The following is a 24,512-nucleotide window of genomic DNA, read 5'->3' as shown; positions in this document are numbered from 1 at the left end:
TAGCTAGCAACCTCGCTGACTCCCCGCTAACTAGCAGGCCCCTTGACTCCAGGCTAGCTAGCAGCCTTCCTGACACCCGGCTATCTAGCACCCTCCCAGATCCCAGGCCAGCTAGCAACTCCCCTGAATCCAGACTAGCTAGCAACCCTCCTGAATCTAGGTTAGCTAGCAGCCTCTGAGAGCCCCAGCTAGCTAGCAACCTCCCTGGTTCCCCGCCAGCTAGGAACCTCCCTGAATCCCCGCTAGCTAGCGGCCCGCCTGACTCCAGGCTAGCTAGCTGCCTCCCTGATCCCCTTCTGGCTAGCAGCCTCCCTAATTTCTCGCTAGCAAGCAGGCCCCTTGACTCCAGGCTAGCTAGCAGCCCCCTAGAGTCCCAGCTGTGTAGCAGCCCCCTAGAGTCCCGGCCGTGTAGCGGCCCCCAGAGTTCCTTGAGTCCCGGCCGTGTAGCAGCCCCCCAGAGTTCCTTGCGTGTCCCGGCCGTAGCGGGCCCCCAGAGTTCCGTGAGTCCCGGCCGTGTAGCGGCCCCCCAGAGTTCCTTGAGTCCCGGCCGTAGCGGGCCCCAGAGTTCCTTGCGTCCCGGCCGTAGCGGCCCCAGAGTTCCTTGAGTCCCGGCCGTGGCGGCCCCAGAGTTCCTTGCGTCCCGGCCGTGTAGCGGCCCCCAGAGTTCCGTGAGTCCCGGCCGTAGCGGCCCCCAGAGCCCTTGAGTCCCGCCGTAGCGCCCCCAGAGTTCTTGCGTCCCGGGCGCGTAGCGGCCCCAGAGTTCCTTGAGTCCCGGCCGTGTAGCGGCCCCCCAGAGTTCCTTGAGTCCCGGCCGTGTAGCGGCCCCCCAGAGTTCCTTGTTGAGTCCCGGCCGTGTAGCGGCCCCCCAGAGTTCCTTGAGTCCCGGCCGTGCAGCGGCCCCCCAGAGTTCCTTGAGTCCCAGCCGTGTAGCGGCCCCCCAGAGTTCCTTGAGTACCGGCCGTGTAGAGGCCCCCCAGAGTCCCCTGAGTCCCAGCTAGCTAGCAGCTCCCCCGGGTCCCAGCTAGCTAGCAGCTCCCCCGAGTCCCAGCTAGCTAGCAGCTCCCCTGACTCCCAGCTAGCTAGCCCGAGCTAGCTTGCAGTCCCCCTGACTCCAGGATAGCTAGCAGCTCCCCCGAGTCCCAGCCAGCTAGCAGCTCCCCCGAGTCCCAGCCAGCTAGCAGCTCCCCCGAGTCCCAGCTCGCTAGCAACCTCCCTGAATCCAGCCTAGCCAGCAGCCTCCCTAATCCCTGGCTGGCTAGCAGCCCCCCTGATTCCAAGCTAGCTGGCAGCCTCTTTAGTGTCCCCATGCTTCCTAGCGTCCCCGAGCTCTCTAGGATCCCCACACTGCCCAGTGTCCCAGCACTGCCCAGCGCCCCTGAGCTTCCTAGCGTCCCTAAGCCTGCTAGAGCCCCTGAGTGTGCTAGAGCCCCTGAATGTGCTAGAGCCCCTGAGTGTGCTAGAGTCCCTGAGTTCCCTAGAGTCCCTACGCTAGCTAGCAGCCCTCTTGAATCCTGGCTGGCGAGCAGCTCCCATGAGGCCCGGCTGGCTAGCCGCCCCCCTGAATCCTGGCTGGCATCCATTCCCCCTGAACTGGGTCTGACCACAGCCCCCGTAGGGGCGCTGCCCCCGACGTCCAGTATGGCCCCCGGAGGGGCGCTGCCCCCGACGTCCAGTACGGCCCCCGGAGGGGCGCTGCCTTCGACGTCCAGTACGGCCCCCGGAGGGGCACTGCCTTCGACGTCCAGTACCGCCCCCGGAGGGGCACTGCCTTCGACGTCCAGTACCGCCCCCGGAGGGACGCTGTCCTCAACGCCCTGCCCGGCCACCAGAAGGCGTCCGCCCGCCGGCCGCCTGAGGGTTTCTGCCTTCGTCGCCGGCCGCCTGAGGGTGTCTGCCTTCAGTCATCTCCCAGTTGCTGAGGCCTCTCTGTATCCCAGTTGCCGAGGCCTCTCTGTCTCCCAGTCCCTAGTGGTCTCTCTGTCTCCCGTAGCCGGCAGGCCTCTCTGTCTCCCAGTCCCTAGTGGTCTCTCTGTCTCCCAGTTGCCGAGGCCTCTCTGTCTCCCAGTCCCTAGTGGTCTCTGTCTCCCTGTCCCTAGTGGTCTCATGTCTGGTGTTTGTTCCTTTGTGTGTTCTGTTTGCTCCTGCCATCAGTTTTTTATTTCATGTGTTTCCAGTCCTTGTACTGCTGCCTTTTGTTATATTAAATACCTCAGTTTGACCACCTTCTGCCTGCCTGCCTCCTCTCTGCGTTTGGGTCCAAATTCCCTGCTCCCTCGTCACAACTCTACCTTAAAGGGATACTTCACCGATTTAGCATTAAGCTTTGTATCTGTAGAAACACGGTAGTATTTTTGAGACGAGAGATCTCTGTATTGTGGGTCTGGAAAAAATCTTCCGATGACGTAAACGATTGTTGCGTTATCGGAAGATATTTTGCCCAGAGGCTATGGACTACAGCCAGTAATAGGAGCTACTTCCACATGTTTTCAACCCGCCCATAGGGGATTGGACTGTCGTCACACAGTCCAATACACAAAGATTTCCAAGGCAAAACGAGCGTCAGCAATCTTCAATCTTTGCTACTGTCTTCTCAGCATAGATAGTATATAAGCTTCTCAGCAGAAAACTTTTATAACAATTACAGCCCCTTTCCAAAAAATTTGAATATCATGGAAAAGTTTATTTATTTCCATAATTCCATTCAAAACGTTAAACTTCCATAGATCATAGATTCAGGGCCCACAACTTAAACGATTTCAATTATTTAGTTGTTTATTTGTACATAATTTGGGCTTCCAGCTCACAAAACCCACGAAAACAGGATTTCAAAAAATTAGAATACTGTGAAGAAATCAGCCCAAATTTTACAGGGCATGAATGTTTTAATAAGGTACCACACTACTCATCTACTAAACTCAAAGCACCTGCACAGGTTTTCCCAGGTGTCATTAAATTGCTTCACTTTGGTTCAATTGTCTCAGGATCAATATGGGGAAGACTGCAGACTTGACAACTGGCCAGAAGACCATCATTGATACCTTCCATAGGATGGGTAAGCCACAAAAGTTCATAGTTAAGGAGGCTGGCTGTTCACAGAGTGCTGTGTCCAAGCATATCAATGGAAAGTCTACAATGTGGCAGGAGAAGATGCACCAGCAGAAGAGCTGACCGTGGGCTTCAGCGGATTATCAAACAGAGAAGATTCATGAATCTGGCAGAGATCCAGAAAGAGTGGAATGAGGCGGGAGTCACAGCTTCAAAAACCACCACATTCAGACGCATCCGGGAGATGGGCTACAACTGTCGGGTTCCTCGGGTCAAACCGCTTCTGAGCCTGAGCCAACTTAGGAAGCGTCTCAACTGAGCCAAGGAGAAGAAGGACTGGACTGTTGGCCAGTGGTCCATGGTCCTCTTTTCCGATGAAAGTAAAGTGTGCCTTTCGTTTAGGAATCAAGGTCCAAGGGTTTGGAAGAAGACGGGTGAGGAACAGAACCCAAGTTGCTTGAGGTCCAGTGTGAAATATCCACAGTCAGTCATGATTTGGGGAGCAATGTCCAGTGCAGGTGTTGGTAAACTCTGCTTTCTTAAATCCAAGGTCACCGCATCAGTCTACCAGAGTGTTTTAGAGGACTTCATGATTTCTTCTGCTGAGGATCTGTATGGAGATGCAGATTTCATGTTCCAGCAGGACCTGGCCCCTGCCCATACCGCCAGAAGCACCAAAACCTGGTTTGATGCCCATGCCATCACAGTGCTTGACAGGCCAGCCAACTCGCCTAAACCCCATTGAGAATCTATGGGGTATTATCAAAAGGTTTAATGAGGGACACCAGACCCAAAAACAAAGAAGATTGCCTCAATCCCACGGCGCATCGAGGCAGTGATTAAGACTACCAAGTATTGAAGATTGACGTATTGTTTTGAAAGTACCATATTTTGATTGATTTGATGTGATCCTAATTTCTTTTTTTCTGCAAAAACTGAGAAGTAAATGGTGATTTCTTCACAGTATTCTAATCTTTTGAAATCCTGTTTTCGTGGGTTTTATGAGCTGGAAGCCCAAATTATGTACAAATAAACAACTAAATACTTGAAAATTCTTTTATCAAAATGGAAGTTTAACGTTTTGAATGGAATTATGGAAATAAATAAACTTTTCCATGATATTCAAATTTTTTGGAAAGGGTCTGTATGTGCATTGGAACTAAAAAAATTTAAAATCAATTGCTGACATTAGGAGAAACTCATAAGAGGTAAAAACAGGAGGGTATACATCAAAAGGGCAACACATCGGTGGTAGAAAGGTTTAAGAATGGGATCAAGAGCGGCTGTACCACCGGGATACATTGGTACAGATCGGAGAATATGCAGGACACTTTATTACAGACGGAATACTCGACACACACAAGAGCTTCGCCCGTCGGCTATGGAGACCAGCGGTGTTGCTCGATGCATCTGGCCGGTAAAGGGACATCATCAGCGCGGAATGTTGAACGAGTGCCGGTGGAAAGCGAACGCTATCCGGCCACCTGTTCCATCAATCCTGCAACAACAAACTGGACTACATCCAACTTCAAACAAACTCCCAACGCGAGTTCAGAGACTGCTGTGTTTTTCTTGTTGTGGAAACATGAATGAACAGTGTACCAGACTCCGCTATCCAGCTACCAGGCATGCTAGCCTGGATGCTGGACCTGCCGCCCGGTAAGACTCATTGAGGTGGTCTCTGTTAACGCGGACTGTTGCAGAAATGGGTTGCTTGTATCAAACTAATTGCTAACCGCTGGTGAAGTTTGTGACCGTTAAATGCTGACCATTCTAGCTACATTCCACGCAAATTCACGGCTGTGTTTATAAATACTCAGTGTTTACAGCCAAGCGCTAATGCTAGTATGAGTTAGCTGAACTTTACGGAGCCTCTGTGTGTGCACTAAATGTAGCCTGTTTCGTATGTCGTTTTTATATATTTTAAATGTGTAACACCACTTGAGCCACGGTGAAACATTGTTTCATGTATATGTTTGAAATGACAATAAAACACTTGAGTTGAATGCCTCACTGTCTGTCTATGTCTGTAAACGGTAGGGGTGGCTTGGGAGTGGACTCAGAGCAGTGAAGCAAGTGCATTTTGGGATTTGGTGGCTTTCATCCACATGAACCAAAAACACATTTTCTGGCTTTTCCCGGCCTAGAAGGCACCAATTTCAATTTTTTTCACAGTTATACTACATAAGTGACCCAATTTAAAGATACATTCAGCTTTCCAGCGGTGAAATATCCCTTTAAACGGTTCAAAAGCCATAAAGGGGCGTGGCCTGAATAATGGCCGTGGTTAAAGTTTAGGGGGTAGCTCAGTATCACACATTATAAGTTTCATGTTAATCAGTTGAGGTTTGTCATATAAGCCTAATTTCCTTTTGCCAGCTGGGGGCGCTATGACCAAACATTAGCTTCTTGTCTCATCTGGGGTCTGAGACACAGTAAATTCATCAACGTAAGGGTGCCCAACGCTATTTTCTGATAAGCTGTAGCTTTTATACTTCACGGGACCCACGTGAGTGTGGTTTACATGTTCCAGTTGTTCAGCCTCAGAGGGGAGAGAGAGAGAGAGAGAGAGTCTATAATTACGACTGTATGACATTTCATAAACAGCTGATGGAGCGGCAGTGCACCGCTGCTACATGCATATAGCAGAAACCCTGCATGTGCACATGTGATACTGATGTTGCACGATGTTAATCATGCGGCGCCCGAGTGCATTGACCGGCATAACATCGGCATATGTCAGACTGACCGGCCGGTCACCGGTCATGGCCGATGACGTGAAAATCGACTAATTCCGGTCACCAGCCGGTCAATCGGTGCAACTCTATTAATTACTCATGTTAAATAGTAATGTTAATTTTATTGATCAATAGTCTGTGTCTATGTTATCTCCTTACATATACCTACGCTCTCCGTCTCTGTAAGATTGGGAATGATTGAGATTTCTCTCGGCACAGCTACCAGAAGACTTCACACTTTCAGACAGGTTGCTCACGTCACATCTACGTCTTCAAGCTCAGTTGGAGGCTGCTCAGTAACGCTCAGCCAGCACCGGGAAAGAGACTTCTGATATCACACACTGGTCTCCATGGAAAACAACGGAATTACATTGTCCATTTATTTTACTTTCTATGGAAATACCAAACATACCCCAAAACACCAGCATGCTTTGCTGCTGTGACTATTGTTGCAGAGTCAAACAGTGTGTTTATGGTTAAACTGTTTACAGAAACACAACTTTCTCTTCATGTTGTCAGACAAACTGCTGCAGCTCACATCCAAACACTAAAATAGATTTGAATAAAAGCAATAAAAAACTCTTTCCCTTTGGACAAACTAACTCATTTCTGACTTTCTTTTATCAAACATGGGATTGAGCATAAAACGGCAACACTAAAACATGAATGAGTTATATTACGAAGGGGACTTTTCTACTGATACTCGTCCAAATAACTCACAAAATCTCTGTATATCTTTCACGATGTGTATATTGTGCAAGTTGATAGAACGATAAAAAAAAACATATTGTGCAGCCCTAGTTGTAAGTATTCCACGCAGAGCTTACGCCGTGGGGAGGATTTTGTGCACTTGTGTGTCTGCGTCGTTCTAGCATTCTTGAAGAGAATAGCAGGGCCGGTGTGTGTGTTTGTGTCTGGTGCAGGGTGTGTCAGACACTGACCGCTCCAGTAGAAGAGTTACAATAAATAAACCTGGTATTGTATGCAGGTTCTTTGGTGTGTTTGCGTCAGAGAGCAGCCACATCACAAGGACAGGAAGACATAAGACATTGCTGAACGGAGCTAAGACGCCATTACAGGGTGTGAGATCTCTGCTGGAAAACACACAACGGGAAGATTTGAAGCAGTCAAGAGAAGGGACAGGAAATCAGTGAGTCTTGTTTTTGAGAGACATTTATATACAAAGACAGATGGCTGAGAAAACTGCTCTTTTAGAAAGTTACCTGAACTGCCATGTGTGTTCAGAGACTTTCAGAGATCCTGTGTCTCTGAGCTGCAACCACAGCTTCTGTTCAAGCTGCGTGAACACATTCTGGGAACAAGCTAACAACAAAAACTGTCCCATTTGTAAAAGAATATCCTCAAAAGAGATTACTGGGATGAACTTTGCACTGAAGGAACTGGCTGACAACTTTGCTGAAAGACAGAAATCTGGATCATCTGAGATGGGAAAAGAAAAGAAGAAGGTGGAGGTGGTGTGTGATAAACATCCAGAAGTCCCTTATTGGTTCTGTAAGGATGAAGATAGAGTTGTGTGTCCTGTCTGTGAGTTTTCTCTCCACCACGGTCACACGGTGGTTCCTGTAGAACAAGCAGTCAGAGATCTGAAGGAGCAGCTGAAATCTGACTTACAGTCTCTGCAGGACAAGAGGGACAAACACAGACGAGTGGAGGAAACATACGATGAAATAAATCAACACTCCAAGAAGCAGCTGCTGTCTACAGAGAGTCAGATCAGAGCCGAGTTCAACAAGCTGCACCAGTTCCTGAAAGAGGAAGAGGAGTCCAGACTGGCATCTCTGAGGGAGGAAGAGCAGCAGAGGGGGAAGACTGTCAGCAGAGAGATGAAGAGGATTCAGGAGCAGATCTCCTCTCTGTCAGACAGCATCTCTGCTGTGGAAGCAGACCTGCAGAAAGACAGCGTGCCGTTCCTCAGCAGTTATAAAGCCTCTCAGAGCAGAGCCAGAGTCCAGTGCTCGCTGTCAGATCCACAGCTGCTCTCAGGAGCACTGACAGATGTGGCCAAACATCTGGGCAACCTGTCCTTCAGAGTCTGGGAGAAGATGAAGGACAAGGTCCACTTCTGTCCCGTCATTCTGGACCCAAACACTGCAGCCATCAGTCTCTATCTGTCTGATGATCTGACTAGTGTGAGACGTGGAGACACAGACCAGAAGCTTCCAGACAATCCAGAGAGACACAGCAGGTATCCAGATGTTCTGGGCTCTGAGGGTTTCAGCTCAGGGAAACACAGCTGGGAGGTGGAGGTGGGAGATCATCCTCACTGGATTGTGGGTTTAGCCAAAGAGTCAGCTGACAGGAAGGGAGAAAGATATATGTCACCAAAATATGGAATCTGGTGTTTATTACATCGCAGTGGAAAATACACTGATGGATCTGGTAAGAGTGTCACAGTGAAGAAGAGTCTCCAGAGGATCAGAGTCCAGCTGGACTATGAGGGGGGGGAGGTGTCCTTCTACAACTCTGAAGACATGACTCACATCTACACTCACAGAGACACTTTCACTGAGAAACTCTTCCCTTGGTTCAGTATCGGTCCGGCTGGTGATGCTAAAACTGCAGAAATCAAAATCTGTCCAGCTGGGATTTCTTTGCGAAGTTCAGAGAACTCAGAGAAGATGGAGAGAGTAGAGAGAGGAGAGAAGGTGGAGAGAGGAGAGAGCTCAAAGTCGTTTATTAGGCGTTTTAAGTGGTAGTGTTTTTTTTGGGCTGATACAGAATCCAGTTAGTTCTTTTTGAAGAAAATGTAGAGATCCAGGTTAGAAGAAGAATTAAGATTTGATGACATGATGGAAAACATTCCTTGGTTGTTGTTTGATACACAAAATATTTCTAAAGCCAGAATGAGAAACTACAGCTGAGCTGCTTTTGGTGTAAATGTGCAAGAACTGGGAGTTTAATTAAAAACATGTTTTGTTTTTTTAATTTCCAAGGATGAGTACAAAGCTTAAATGTTATGATCAGACCCAAACAGGATCTGCAGGGTTTAGTTGTGATCCAGATTGAAAATCTGCAGAATGTAGCCGACTGGTTTTCAGCTTTGGGTGGAGATGTGTTTTTGTTCAACCTGATCTCACAGAATTCTGTGAAATGAACACGGCCGCATAACTTAAAATCTGGGGCAGTTTCATGGAATTGCCCAAAATTCCATGACGGGCCCACGGAAGAATTCCGTGAAATGAACACGGCCCCTTAAGTTAAGGAAAAGGTTGTGTGTGGGCGGGACAACAACGCCTTGGGTTTAGGAAAAGAAGAACGGGACGGTTACGGTTGGGTTTAGGAATCATGACACATGGGACATGAACCCCGGTCTCCTGGGTGAAAGTCCTGTGTTGCTTGACCCATCCACCCCCCCAACCAACCTCCCTAAGCGGATTTTCGGGCTTTCATACTACTCGCTACCGTAGTCCCTATTAATGCTACATTGTCTTCTCATTGACTTTACTTTGGCATTATTTTCCGTGGTGGCCACACAGAATTTTCACACATTCCGTGCTACCACCACGTAATGTGGTGTTAGGGGCCCAGAGTAAACTCTTAAATGACAGAAAAGGGGAGAGAGAGTGGAGAGAACATTTGAAATGTGCATTTACTTCCTTTATTTGAACTTCTCTCTCAATCCTCATATGTTCTATTGTACTGGCTTTAATAGGATTTATTTTGATCAACAACTGTTTGGTTTGGACTTAGTATTGTTATGTATTTGTAGCTCTGATTAGCAGAACTGTTGTTGCTCCTATTAGTTATATCACTGTTATGTGTGTTCTCTCTTTTACAGCCAACTTCCCTTTTGTAAAATAAAAGTAATTGAAAGAAGTGAATAACTTTCTGAGAATGTATTTATATGTATGAATACATTCAGGTGTATAAATGTTGTTAGGGCCGTCCTCCATTAAATACATGTTAAGTTTTGGGTATGACTGTTGATGGTAATTGTTGATTTTGTTTAGATTTGCATAATTGTAATTATATAAGTGATTATTGGTGATTTGTTTTCATTGATGAGGATAAATGTTCTACTGTCAGTTTAATGTTCTTTTAAGAAAAAGATTTAATGTTTTATGATAATAAAGAGGCGTGGTTTACTTTATGGGCTGCTTATCTGTTACTACACACACACACACACACACACACACACACACACCCCAAAAAAACGGCCCTGCTATTCTCTTTAAGAATGCTAGGCAACCGAACCACACAAGCGCACAAGTTATAACTCCTCCCACCCGCAGTAAGCTCTGCATAGAGTACCATACAACTAGGGCTGCACAATATATGTTTTTTTATCGTTATTGTGATATCAACTTAATATACAATCACAAAAGATATGCAGAGGTTTTTGTGAGTTATAGAGTATCGGTAGAAAACTCCCTTTCATAATATAACTGTAACTCATGTTTTAGTGTTTCCATTTTATGTTCAATCCCATGTTTAATTTGTTCAAAATGAAACAGTTTGTCTGAAGGGAAAGATTTTTTTATTGCTTTTATTAAAGCCGTTAGTTAGTTGGAAGCTGGGTGTCAGAGTCCCATCTGACCAGAAAGTCCGGTTCAGAAAACAAGTCAAACGTGAAGATCAACATAGATTTAATCCGGCCAACAGAAACACCGTGAAATACCACACATACCCAAAATACCAGCATGCTTTGCTGCTGAGACTTTCATTGTAGCGTCAAAAAATGTGTTTATGGTTAAACTGTTTACAGAAACACAACTTTCTCACACACACACACACACACACACTTAATTTTACTGTACAATTTGGAGTAGTTCAGCTCTACTAACACTCAGAAGATTTTGTCAACTAATTGATTAGTTCACTGGTTCTCAAACTGTTGTACAACAGGAATCTCTGATATATTAAAAAATAAATTAATTTAAAAACGCTTCTATAGAAATACTACGATTTTAAATAAATTTATTTTTCCACTCCATTAATAATACTTAAAGGTGCTCTAAGCGATGTTGGGTGACGTTACTTCTTGTTGACGTTTCAAAGTATTTTCAAACAAAACGGAGACTAGCTTGCTCCTCCCTCCTCCTCATCCCGTTCTCTCCCTTCTGTGCTTCAGCGCACTAACCCCCCCATTCCAAATCCTTCTTGTCCGTTATTTGCTGGAACACTGGAACACTGTTTGTGTATGTTTGCATGGCCCAGGTTGGACCACTTAGTGGAGCCTGGGCTGTCAACAGAGCGCGTTTTTTTTACAGTGTGTTCAGGGGACAGGCAGCTAGAGGATAGTGAGGAGATGTTTGCTGTATGTGACAAAAAATGTTGTAGCCTAAAAAAACGCGTGACATCACTTAGAGTACCTTTAAACTATGATCACTATAAAGTAATTTAAAATGTTTTTTTAAGTGTAATATTTTTGTTGAGATATCAGCTGCGTCATTGACAGAGTGAGCATACATCTATAATTAGTTTCAAGATGTGATGGTAAGACAGTAAGCAGAGGTCAAATAAATGGTTCAAAAACACTGAGATCATTGCTCGTAACAGGAACTATTAGGAAGAGAAGTTGGGAGCAGGAGGAGAATATTCTGAGTAACCATGTTGAAACTGTTGGGGACGAGTGTTAGAAAAACTAAACAACTCTTTTCTAAATAACATTAATATTAAACTGTTTCCATAATAAGAAGCCAAAATACTATTTGTTTTCACAAGATAACATAGGAGCAGACTGACTGACCTTGAAAAGCACCGAATGAGGGCAGAGCAGGCAAAGACGACATTGACTTCTTGTTATTATGACTTCATATTAATCATAAAAAGCTGCTGTAGAGGGCTTTCGCCTGTCACTTTTTGTACTATGCTGTGAGTGCTGTAAAGTTGACTCCTTACTTGCCGCAAGGAAAAACGAACTTTGATAAATAATTATCCTAACAACTTCTTCGAGCGGGATCCCAAACATCCGTCCCCCCCCCTTCCAGGTTTTGGGTCCTGAAACACCGTGCACGGGGGATTCCTTTGGTGACTCCTTGAACAACGACCTCCAGCTTGAATTGCTGTTTTTACAGAGGCCAGTTCCTGCTGGAGGAGATGGAAGGGGACGGGATTCTTTTTTGAACAGCGGACAGAACCACTGAAGATTTCCAGGTGAGATAAATTGCATTTCTTTATCCAGAAAAACTACTTGTTTAAGACCAAACAGTGATGATGTCTTGATTTCGCTGGGCTATTGTCTTTCCTAGTGACACTTCAAGCCTTGTATAACGTGGGCGTGGTCATAGTTAGGCATTAACCTAGTGACAGGACAATCAGAGAAACGAAGCAATAACAAGTAGTCTATCTGGTAAAAGTAATAAAATATCTGCGGTCTCTGGGAGACACTAGTCCATAGCCTGTGTGAGAAGGCTACAGGTAATAAATAACTCCATGCAGCGCGTTAAAAGGAGCTTGCTACTCCTAGGGAAATCAGTCCGGGACTGAATATAGATATTGCAGTGTTTTAACGAGGAAAGATCAGTATATAAACTGTAATCACTTGATTGATATAAGAGTGTCTCCAGTGACAAGATTCACTGCGCAAGGTATGCAGCTCTGCTACCCGGCTCTTAATGAAATCAAGTTATTCAGGAGGGAAGTTAAAAATAAATCTTGTATACAATAATATATAAGATGAATCTTATACGAATAGTAAGATACTGTACATTTAAGCTGCAAGCAGCGTTGGACGGGCTCCTCTGCGCGCGTCGAGGTTACTGGCGGACGCCGCTCATTGCGACCATGCATTTAAGTGGCTTCAATGGTTCCAGTAATCCTACTGCTCCGAATTGTGACAAAAGTGACAAAATAACGCCAACATGTTCCTGTTTACATGTTGTGATTTGTAGAGTCACAGCGTGTACAAAAAATATTTCTGGGAGTAAGAATCGTGTAAAATTATGTTGGAAGCCACATATACATTATATTAAGGCCAAAATATCCAAATCAATTGCAATACTGTAAAATACCTATTAAATCAACGCTCACTGTATACATTGTACTGTTCCTTCATACTGCCGTACATTACTTACTGTTTGGAAGTATGGAGAAACTCTTACTAAACAAACACTGAGCCTATATTCATCTTTCAAAAGAGAGCCTTAAGAATTGTGAATAAAACCACTTATAGAGCACCAACTAATCCACTTTTCATCAAACTAAAAGCACTAAAATTCAGAGATATTGTTGGCTTTAAAACTGCACAAATGATGTACAAAGTAAATAATCAACAGCTAATGAACAGTATCCAAGGGTTGTTTCAAATGAGAGAGAGCAAACATCACAAAGAGAAACTTTTGTATTTCAAAGGAATCTTATAAGAACAAATGTTAAATATCACTGCTTCACAACCAAAGGAGTTAATGTATGGAACAGCTGCAGTGAAGAGATGAAATCATGTACAACAATGAGTAATTTTAAGAGACTATTTAAAATGAATATATTGAATGGATATGAAAAGGACTCGAGGTGATAGTATTGTATACTGACTGTATGGTTCCATGTTTATATACTTAGTCTACTTTGGATGGGTTATTATTCAGTTTGATATAGACAGAAACAAAGACGATAGATGGAAAAGAAAAATTAGTATACATCGGTGTCTCTGTTCAGGCATGTATGAATTCATCTGTGTCTATATGTATGCATGTGTTTATGCATCTATGTGTATGCATGTATGTAGGCATCTGTGTCTAGGTGTTTATACATCTACAGTGTTTCCTCTAGGATTTTTTTTAGCAGTGGGGGCAGAGCGATCGGAACCCCCGCGCAAACGAAATGTTTGCACGTATTAAATGGAACTGACTCTTCACAAACAAATATATTTATTCACCTCTATTCACACATAATGAGGCACATTTTCATTTCGTTTGGATTGAACTGTATTTTTGAGGAACTGTAGGTCTACAAAATTAATTTTACAAGACATTCTTCATAGGGAAACCAAAACCCAAAGTAGGATATAGTATGAAACCATTCATAATGAAACTAATTGCATATTTGCCTCAGTGGGAAAGTTGGCAGGCTTGCTGTGTGCATTTTATTTTAAAAGAGTTTGTATTTTCATTGAAAATTGTCTTTAGGCTATATACATTACTAAATACTAAATAGGCTAAATACAATCACTTTTACCTATTTTGGCCATACACGGTGATATCATGTCAATGGGTGATATTGACCGCTCGGATTTTCGCGGCTTTTTGCGTGGTTGAAGATGCATCTTGGTTGCTTAGTAATAATCATAGTCTCTGTCAGAGAAACATAACTAGCGGTCTCGAGTAACAAGTGTGGGCATCACCGATGGGCCGAAGGTAAAGCCAGAGTCAGTAACATAGGCTGCTAGGGCGTGGATGGACTCGGTTCTGAATCAGAAGAAAAGCACCGGGCGATCACTCTGTGAAAGGCGCGGTACACGTAGATGGCCGGTGGCTGTCTACGTGTTCATATAACTTTATACATCCTACAACTGGCTGGAATCATTGCACACATCCTCTCCAAGGAGTGCACCAGCTGTAAAATGTTCCGGAGGAAGTTCATGCAGCAACTGGCAGAGGAGCTGAGAGCCGAGTTTATGGATGAAAAAAAGGGCAGCGGCGCACGGTCCGAGCAGCGCTGCGCACCGCAGCAGACACCAGTTATTTGGCTGTGAATTATGTTGAATGAATTTCCCCCAATATGTTTCGGGACATGAATGTATGAAATAATCACGGTTTAGCCTACTATGCCATGATATAATATCAAGGGCGTTGTATTGAATCAACAGCCACGTGCAATTTAGCTAGCAGGTGAAGGTGAAACTAAAATGTGCAAGAACTATAGACTAATACAGGCTTAAATGAACTGACAATATAAGTTATACGACTTACAGTTCTCAAGGATGCACACATAACATCTCAACTGGGTTCTCCGGACAGCCTGTCTCTCTTTTTTCTTTCTGCCTTTTCTCAAAGTGTCACGCGTGCGCACTCGCGTTGTGAAGCGCGTGTCCGCGCTATTCTCCTACTCTCTAACAATCACGGCTGATAGACGGCTTTTTGTACATTTCTGTAACCGTGGCGGGAGAAATCTAACTGTGGCGGACCGCCACTTGCCAATCAACATAGAGGAAACACTGATCTATGTGTATGCATGTATGTAGGCATCTGTGTCTATGTGTATGCATGTGTTTATGTATCTGTGTCTATGTGTATGCATGTATGTATGTACAGTACAGGCCAAAAGTTTGGACACACCTTCTCATTCAATGCGTTTTCTTTTATTTTCATGAATATTTGTAGATTCTCATTGAAGGCATCAAAACTGAATGAACACATATGGAATTATGTACTTAAAAAGTGTGAAATAACTGAAAACATGTCTTAGATTTTAGATTCTTCAAAGTAGCCACCCTTTGCTTTTTTTGATAACTCTGCAAACCCTTGGTGTTCTCTCAATGAGCTTCATGAGGTAGTCACCTGAAATGGTTTTACCTTCACAGGTGTGCTTTGTCAGGGTTCATTAGTGGAAGTTTTTCCCTTATTAATGGGGTTGGGACCATCAGTTGTGTTGTGCAGAAGTCAGGTTGATACACAGCCGACAGCCCTATTGGAAAACTGTTAGAATTCATATTATGGCAAGAACCAATCAGCTAAGTAAAGAGAAACGAGTGGCCATCATTTCATTAAGAGCCAGGTAGCAGAGCTGCGTAGCTTGGGCAGTGAATCTCGTCACTGGAGACACTCTTATATCAATCAAGTGATTACAGTTTATATACTGATCTTTCCTCGTTAAAACACTGCAATATCTATATTCAGTCCCTGACTGATTTCCCTAGAAGTAGCAAGCTCCTTTTAACGTGCTGCATGGAGTTATTTATTACCTGTAGCCTTCTCACACAGGCTATGGACTAGTGTCTCCCAGAGACCGCAGATATTTTTATTACTTTTACCAGATAGACTACTTGTTATTGCTTCGTTTCTCTGATTGTCCTGTCACTAGGTTAATGCCTAACTATGACCACGCCCACGTTATACAAGGCTTGAAGTGTCACTAGGAAAGACAATAGCCCAGCGAAATCAAGACATCATCACCGTTTGGTCTTAAACAAGTAGTCTTTCTGGATAAAGAAATGCAATTTATCTCACCTGGAAATCTTCAGTGGTTCTGTCCGCTGTTCAAAAGAATCCCGTTCCCTTCCATCTCCTCCAGCAGGAACTGGCCTCTGTAAAACAGCAATTCAAGCTGGAGGTCGTTGTTCAAGGAGTCACCAAAGGAACTCCGCGTCGCGATGTTTCAGGACCCAAAACCTGGGAGGGGGACGGATGTTTGGGATCCCGCTCGAAGAAGTTGTTAGGATAATTATTTATCAAAGTTCGTTTTTCCTTGTGCAAGTAAGGAGTCAACTTTACAGCACTCACAGCATAGTACAAAAAGTGACAGGCGAAAGCCCTCTACAGCAGCTTTTTATGATTAATATGAAGTCATAATAACAAGAAGTCAATGTCGTCTTTGCCTGCTCTGCCCTCAGGTGCATTCGGTGCTTTTCAATGTCAGTCAGTCTGCTCCTATGTTATCTTGTGAAAACAAATAGTATTTTGGCTTCATATTATGGAAACAGTTTAATATTAATGTTATTTAGAAAAGAGTTGTTTAGTTTTTCTAACACTGTCGTCCCCAACAGTTTCAACATGGTTACTCAGAATATTCTCCTCCTGCTCCCAACTTCTCTTCCTAATAGTTCCTGTTACGCGACGATCTCAGTGTTTTTGAACCATTTATTTGACCTCTGCTTACTGTCTTACCATCACATCTTGAAACTAATTATAGATGTATGCTCACTCTGTCAATGACGCAGCTGATATCTCAACAAAAATATTACACTTAAAAAAACATTTTAAATTACTTTATAGTGATCATAGTTTAAAGGTACTCTAAGTGATGTCACGCGTTTTTTTAGGCTACAACATTTTTTGTCACATACAGCAAACATCTCCTCACTATCCTCTAGCTGCCTGTCCCCTGAACACACTGTAAAAAAAACTCGCTCTGTTGACAGCCCAGGCTCCACTAAGTGGTCCAACCTGGGCCATGCAAACATACACAAACAGTGTTCCAGTGTTCCAGCAAATAACGGACAAGAAGGATTTGGAATGGGGGGGTTAGTGCGCTGAAGCACAGAAGGGAGAGAACGGGATGAGGAGGAGGGAGGAGCAAGCTAGTCTCCGTTTTGTTTGAAAATACTTTGAAACGTCAACAAGAAGTAACGTCACCCAACATCGCTTAGAGCACCTTTAAGTATTATTAATGGAGTGGAAAAATAAATTTATTTAAAATCGTAGTATTTCTATAGAAGCGTTTTTAAATTAATTTATTTTTTAATATATCAGAGATTCCTGTTGTACAACAGTTTGAGAACCAGTGAACTAATCAATTAGTTGACAAAATCTTCTGAGTGTTAGTAGAGCTGAACTACTCCAAATTGTACAGTAAAATTAAGTGTGTGTGTGTGAGAAAGTTGTGTTTCTGTAAACAGTTTAACCATAAACACATTGTTTGACTCTACAATGAAAGTCTCAGCAGCAAAGCATGCTGGTATTTTGGGTATGTGTGGTATTTCACGGTGTTTCTGTTGGCCGGATTAAATCTATGTTGATCTTCACGTTTGACTTGTTTTCTGAACCGGACTTTCTGGTCAGATGGGACTCTGACACCCAGCTTCCAACTAACTAACGGCTTTAATAAAAGCAATAAAAAAATCTTTCCCTTCAGACAAACTGTTTCATTTTGAACAAATTAAACATGGGATTGAACATAAAATGGAAACACTAAAACATGAGTTACAGTTATATTATGAAAGGGAGTTTTCTACCGATACTCTTCCAAATAACTCACAAAATCTCTGCATATCTTTTGCGATGTGTATATTAAGTTGATATCACAATAACGATAAAAAAAAAACATATATTGTGCAGCCCTAGTTGTACGTACTCTATGCAGAGCTTACGCCGTTGGGAGGAGTTATACTTGTGCGCTTGTGTGTCTGCGTCGTTCTAGCATTCTTAAAGAGAATAGCAGGGCCGGTGTGTGTGTGTGTGTGTGTGTGTAGTAACAGATAAGCAGCCCATAAAGTAAACCACGCCTCTTTATTATCATAAAACATTAAATCTTTTTCTTAAAAGAACATTAAACTGACAGTAGAACATTTATCCTCATCAATGAAAACAAATCACCAATAATCACTTATATAATTACAATTATGCAAATCTAAACAAAATCAACAATTACCATCAACAGTCATACCCAAAACTTAACATGTATTTAATGGAGGACGGCCCTAACAACATTTATACACCTGAATGTATTCATACATATAAATACATTCTCAGAAAGTTATTCACTTCTTTCAATTACTTTTATTTTACAAAAGGGAAGTTGGCTGTAAAAGAGAGAACACACATAACAGTGATATAACTAATAGGAGCAACAACAGTTCTGCTAATCAGAGCTACAAATACATAACAATACTAAGTCCAAACCAAACAGTTGTTGATCAAAATAAATCCTATTAAAGCCAGTACAATAGAACATATGAGGATTGAGAGAGAAGTTCAAATAAAGGAAGTAAATGCACATTTCAAATGTTCTCTCCACTCTCTCCCCTTTCTGTCATTTAAGAGTCTACTCTGGGCCCCTAACACCACATTACGTGGTGGTAGCACGGAATGTGTGAAAATTCTGTGTGGCCACCACGGAAAATAATGCCAAAGTAAAGTCAATGAGAAGACAATGTAGCATTAATAGGGACTACGGCGTAGTAGTATGAAAGCCCGAAAACCGCTTAGGGAGGTTGGTTGGGGGTGGATGGGTCAAGCAACACAGGACTTTCACCCAGGAGACCGGGGTTCATGTCCCATGTGTCATGATTCCTAAACCCAACCGTAACCGTCCCGTTCTTCTTTTCCTAAACCCAAGGCGTTGTTGTCCCGCCCACACACAACCTTTTCCTTAACTTAAGGGGCCGTGTTCATTTCACGGAATTCTTCCGTGGGCCCGTCATGGAATTTTGGGCAATTCCATGAAACTGCCCCAGATTTTAAGTTATGCGCCCGTGTTCATTTCACAGAATTCTGTGAGATCAGGTTGAACAAAAACAAATCTCCACCCAAAGCTGAAAACCAGTCGGCTACATTCTGCAGATTTTCATTCTGGATCACAACTAAACCCTGCAGATCCTGTTTGGGTCTGATCATAACATTTAAGCTGTTTACTCATGCTTGGGAAATTTAAAAATAATATATTTTTAATTAAAATCCCAGTTCTTGCAGTACATTTACACAAAAAGCAGCTCAGCTGTAGTTTCTCATTCTGGGCTTTGGAAATATTTTGTGTCTCAAACAACAACCAAGGAATGTTTTCCATCAGGTCATTTACTAAAACACATCAAATCTTATTTTATCTTAGTTTTTTACCCGCCTAAAAACAACTTTGAGCTCTCTCCTCTCTCCACCTTCTCTCCTCTCTCCATCTTCTCTCCTCTCTCCACCTCTGCTTTCTCCACCTTCTCTGAGTTCTCTGAACTTCGCAGAGAAATCTCAGCTGGACAGATTTTGATTTCTGCAGTTTTAGCATCACCAGCCGGACCGATATTGAACCAAGGGAAGAGTTTCTCAGTGAAAGTGTCTCTGAGAGTGCAAATGTGAGTCTTGTCTTCAGAGTTGTAGAAGGACACCTCCCCCCCCTCATAGTCCAGCTGGACTCTGATCCTCTGGAGACTCTTCTTCACTGTGATGCTCTTACCAGATCCACCAGTGTATTCTCCACTGCGATGTAATAAAGACCAGATTCCATATTTTGGTAAAGCATATCTTTCTCCCTTCCTGTCAGCTGACTCTTTGGCTAAACCCAAATTCCAGTCAGGATGATCTCCCACCTCCACCTCCCAGCTGTGTTTCTCTGAGCTGAAACCCTCAGAGCCCAGAACATCTGGATACCTGCTGTGTCTCTCTGGATTGTCAAAGCTTTGGTTTGTGTCTCCTCGCCTCACACTGGTCAGATCATCAGACAGATAGAGACGGGTCGCCTGCAGTGTTTGGGTCCAGAAGTGGACAGAAGTGGGATCTTGTCCTTCATCTTCTCCTGCATTCTGAAGGCATGTAGGTTGCCCAGATGTTTACACATCTGTCAGCGCTCCTGAGAGCAGCTGTGGATCTGACAGCCGCAGCACTGGACTCTGGCTCTGCTCTGAGAGGCTTTATAACTGCTGAGGAACGGCACTGTCTTTCTGCAGGTCTGCTTCAGCAGAGAGATGTTGCCTGACAGAGAGGAGATCTGCTCCTGAATCCTCTTCATCTCTGCTGACAGCCTCTCTGCTCTTCCTCCTCTCAGAGCTGCCAGTCTGGACTCCTCTTCCTCTTCAGGAACTGGTGCAGCTTGTTGAACTCGGCTCTGATCTGACTCTCTTGTAGACAGCAGCAGCTGCTTCTTGGAGTGTTGATTTATTTCATCAGAGCAAGTTTCTCCACCCGGTTCAGGTGTTTGTCCCTCTTGTCCTGCAGAGACTGTAGTCAGATTTCAGCTGCTCCTTCAGATCTCTGACTGCTTGTTCTACAGGAACCACTGCGGTGACCGTGGTGGAGAGAAACTCCTCACAGACAGGACACACAGCTCTACTCTTCATCCCTACAGAACCAATAAGGGACTTCTGGGTGTTTACTACACACCACCACCTCCCTTTCTTTCTTTCTCTCCTTTTTCTGTCTCAGGTGATCCAGATTTCTTGTCTGTCAGCCAGTTCCTTCAGTGCAAAGTTCACCAAAGGATCTTTGAGGATTTTCTTTACAAATGGGACAGTTTTTGTTGTTAGCTTGTTCCCAGACTTCAGGTTTTGGGTCCTGAAACACCGTGCCGCAGGGGATTCCTTTGGTGACTCCTTGAACAACGACCTCCAGCTTGAATTGCTGTTTTTACAGAGGCCAGTTCCTGCTGGAGGAGATGGAAGGGGACGGGATTCTTTTGAACAGCGGACAGAACCACTGAAGATTTCCAGGTGAGATAAATTGCATTTCTTTATCCAGAAAGACTACTTGTTTAAGACCAAACGGTGATGATGTCTTGATTTCGCTGGGCTATTGTCTTTCCCTAGTGACACTTCAAGCCTTGTATAACGTAGGGTGGTCATAGTTAGGCATTAACCTAGTGACAGGACAATCAGAGACGAAGCAATAACAAGTAGTCTATCTGGTAAAAGTAATGAAAATATCTGCGGTCTCTGGGAGACACTAGTCCATAGCCTGTGTGAAGGCTACAGGTAATAAATAACTCCATGCAGCACGTTAAAAGGAGCTTGCTACTCCTAGGAAATCAGTCAGGGACTGAATATAGATATTGCAGTGTTTTAACGAGGAAAGATCAGTATATAAACTGTAATCACTTGATTGATATAAGAGTGTCTCCAGTGACGAGATTCACTGCGCAAGGTATGCAGCTCTGCTACCTGGCTCTTAATGAAATCAAGTTATTCAGGAGGGAAGTTAAAAATAAATCTTGTATACAATAATATATAAGATGAATCTTATACGAATAGTAAGATACTGTACAATTAAGCTGCAAGCAGCGTTGGACGGGCTCCTCTGCACGTGTCGAGGTTACTATGCCGCTCATTGCGACCGTGCATTTGAGTGGCACTCAGACACTACAAGTCATCACCAATGAAAAGGGAACTCCCTGCTGAGTTCAATGATACCTCACACAAGACTACGTCATACAGTAATCTGCCGTGCAAAGGCAAAAGACCTTAACTTCAATTTTGTCAAAAATGAGTTATTGTCATTTTTGGAACAATGGACATCAGTTTTATCATGTGGAAAAATATCTTGAGTCAATTTTGTTCTTTTCTGCTAAAAATAAGATGCTGTTTTTGCCATAACTTCCAAAAGCAGAGGGAAAGCAAAGGCAGAAGCCCTTAACATCAGTTACGGTCTTTTAGCTTTGCTCCGCTGCACTCTAGAACGCTGGAATGAAGTTACGGTGGAGTTAAGGCACTCTGCCTTTGTTTTACCCACCACCAACGTCAAGATGTTTGCCACGGTGAAGTTACGGTGTTATGCCTATATGTAATTGAAGCACTTTTGCCACACACATTAACTTAAATAAAGTGAACATAAAAATGTTGCAGTGGTTGATTTCTATATAGCATTAAGAATGGCCTATTCTCGTGGGAAAATGATGGTGGAGATGGCTTTGAAACGCAAACACCAAGATCAAGGTAAGGATGATGATTTTTTTTAGAGACAATCTACTTAAGATTTTGTGAAATTCAGCTAGGATACTTGTAGCCTAGTTAGCTAGTAGCTAGCGATTTAAACTTGGGCTAAGCTAGGCTACTTGACACACAAAACAAAACTGTTCCTGATCCACAAATAGCCTACATGTTAGATGGTGTAAGACCATAAATCAAAGCCTGGATACTATTAACTAGTACTAGTAGTAGGCCTACAAGTTTTCTCGTGTCATACAGGGTGCCTGCCAATCTGACAGTCCACTCACTGACAGAAAACAACGCGAGTGGGTTGGGGACGCCTCGATCACGACACACCTCCCCTGGCGAGGAGAAAACATTACCACGCACACAAACCAACCCAGCAGATATAACTTAGATCGCAGCTTACCTTTTTTTGAAACATGGTCAAAATCCATGGAAAACAACATCCACTGAGAAGACAAATCCATTGTTTAAATCCATCATATGCCGGCTGGCTAGCCTAATCTATCAAAGTGCAAAGTTGTCCGAAGGTTGAAATTCAATTGTAAGTGTCGCTGTGGGTAGGCTATTAGTAGGGTGACCAAACGTCCGGTTTACACCAACCACTATGAAATTGTCCCGGTTAAACAGTTAAAATGCTGACAGCTAAACGGTGTAAAGGTGTGACTGTATTGTAGAGGATTCCAACAGCGGGACGTACACCAGTCTGTCGCTAAAGCTATGAGCTAAAAGACACAAACTCTAGCACTTGGTCACTCACTTCTGTCGGAAAAACAACACGGACGTGAATAAAGGTTGCGTTTACTTAAAACTGGTAAAACTCGTGGTGCATTCAAAGTTGTTGTAAAATACCCTTTTCTCATCTGTTTTTCTCGTTTGACATATATTCATAGCTTTCAAAAAATAGTGAGAATTATTCAATATAAATTATTTAGAATAATTGATGTTTTATAAGCCAAACTAAAATTGTATGTACTAATTGCACCAGTATTAAATGTTACTAAAATAAGACTATGAATAGGGGGTACAAATTGTTTCATATGACTTATTAAGCTTACACTGTAACTTGGGTTACGGAATTGTGTACTAATAAAGAAAATTGATCAGATGTAAAGAGACCATCTTGTCTATATTGATATTCATTTGCTGCATGTGTCTAATTAATTTTCTTTTCTACATTTCAGTTTCTTCCGAGTCCATTCCTGGGGTTAATGCACAAACTGCAGATAGCATGCCCCCCGCGAAACTAGAAGCAAATGAGTGGACAATTCTTCACAGTTATCTCGACATCAGCGGATTCAGCGATGATCTGTTTTGTGGAGCAGATGAGCTGTTCACCATGAGCACACCAGACCCCACTCCTCTGCCACTAATGACACCAGAGCCTGTGATTGCCCATGTCACGGCCTCAGACCCAGTTCTTCCACAAGTAACACCAGCCTCAGCCTCAGCTCCAGAGAACCCATCACTGTCTGTCCTTGTTCCAAACGGTCAATCACACTCTCCTGCTCCTCCATCAGAGCCCACAAATAGACCACCAATGAGGGGACCATGTGGAGCTAAATGTCGACGGCAGTGCTCTGGAAAATTTTCAGAAGACAGGCGGCAAGAAATCTGGTCTGAGTACTGGAATATGGCATATGCACAGAAACGGGCCTTTATCTTTGCCTCAGTCAGCCAAGTTCCAACGGAAACGATCTGTGCCAATCCCAGTCGGCAGCGGAGCAGGTCGTTTGTCTACAGGCTGCAGGGTACCCACAAGACCCCGCTGCAGGTGTGCAAGCTATTTTATCTTTCCACACTAGGCTATCATCCCACCAATGATAGCCTAGTTCTCTCAGTCATGGGCAAAGCAATAAGAACTGCTCTAGCTCCACCCAACGACATGAGAGGGAGACACGAGCCTTCCAACAAGCTGGACTTGCAACCATTGATTGACCATATTGAATCCTTCCACCCATCAGTCAGCCACTACCGGAGGGAGCATGCACCATTCCGGCGCTATCTCCCAAGCGATGTCACGGTCAAGCTCATGTTTGCCGACTTCATTGAAAAAGGGAACCGCTGCTCTTATGAGACGTACCGTAAAACAGTGAAGTCGAAGAACATAAGCTTTACCAAGCTTGGAGAAGAGGAGTGCGAGTGCTGTTTGCTCCAGGACCAGCATGTGAAGGCTGATCACCAGGGGGAGGCTGCAGAAAATTGCCCTCAGTGCGAGAGGTGGTATAAACACAAAACCGAAGCAGCTGAGACCCGACTGCACTACAGGTCGGATGCAGACAAAGACTGGCCTGACAACACATCTGTCAGAAGCGTTGACCTGCAGAAAGTCATCATGCTCCCACGCATGCCAGGTGTGAAGTCGGCAGTGTTCACCCGACGAATATCCACATACCATGAGACCTTCGCGTCAGTGGGCAAAAAACAAAACAAAAGAAAAACCATCTCTGTTGTCTGGCATGAGGGAATTGCAGGGCGGAATGCCA

At 43.9% G+C, this 24,512-nt stretch overlaps 1 protein-coding gene across 1 annotated transcript; it reads left to right on the top strand.

Annotated features, from left to right (window-relative positions):
• The first annotated feature begins 6,883 nt into the window (after nucleotides 1-6,883).
• Nucleotides 6,884-9,101, top strand: LOC120555447 (nuclear factor 7, brain-like). Its single transcript, XM_039794134.1, has one exon. It carries the CDS (start codon nucleotides 6,974-6,976, stop codon nucleotides 8,498-8,500), a length of 1,527 nt encoding a protein of 508 aa, XP_039650068.1. The 5' UTR covers nucleotides 6,884-6,973; the 3' UTR covers nucleotides 8,501-9,101.
• The last annotated feature ends 15,411 nt before the right edge of the window (nucleotides 9,102-24,512 follow it).

Source organism: Perca fluviatilis, chromosome 3 (genome assembly GCF_010015445.1).
Source record: "Perca fluviatilis chromosome 3, GENO_Pfluv_1.0, whole genome shotgun sequence".
Classification (NCBI taxonomy): domain Eukaryota; kingdom Metazoa; phylum Chordata; class Actinopteri; order Perciformes; family Percidae; genus Perca; species Perca fluviatilis.
This window is presented reverse-complemented; position numbering and strand designations above follow the sequence as displayed.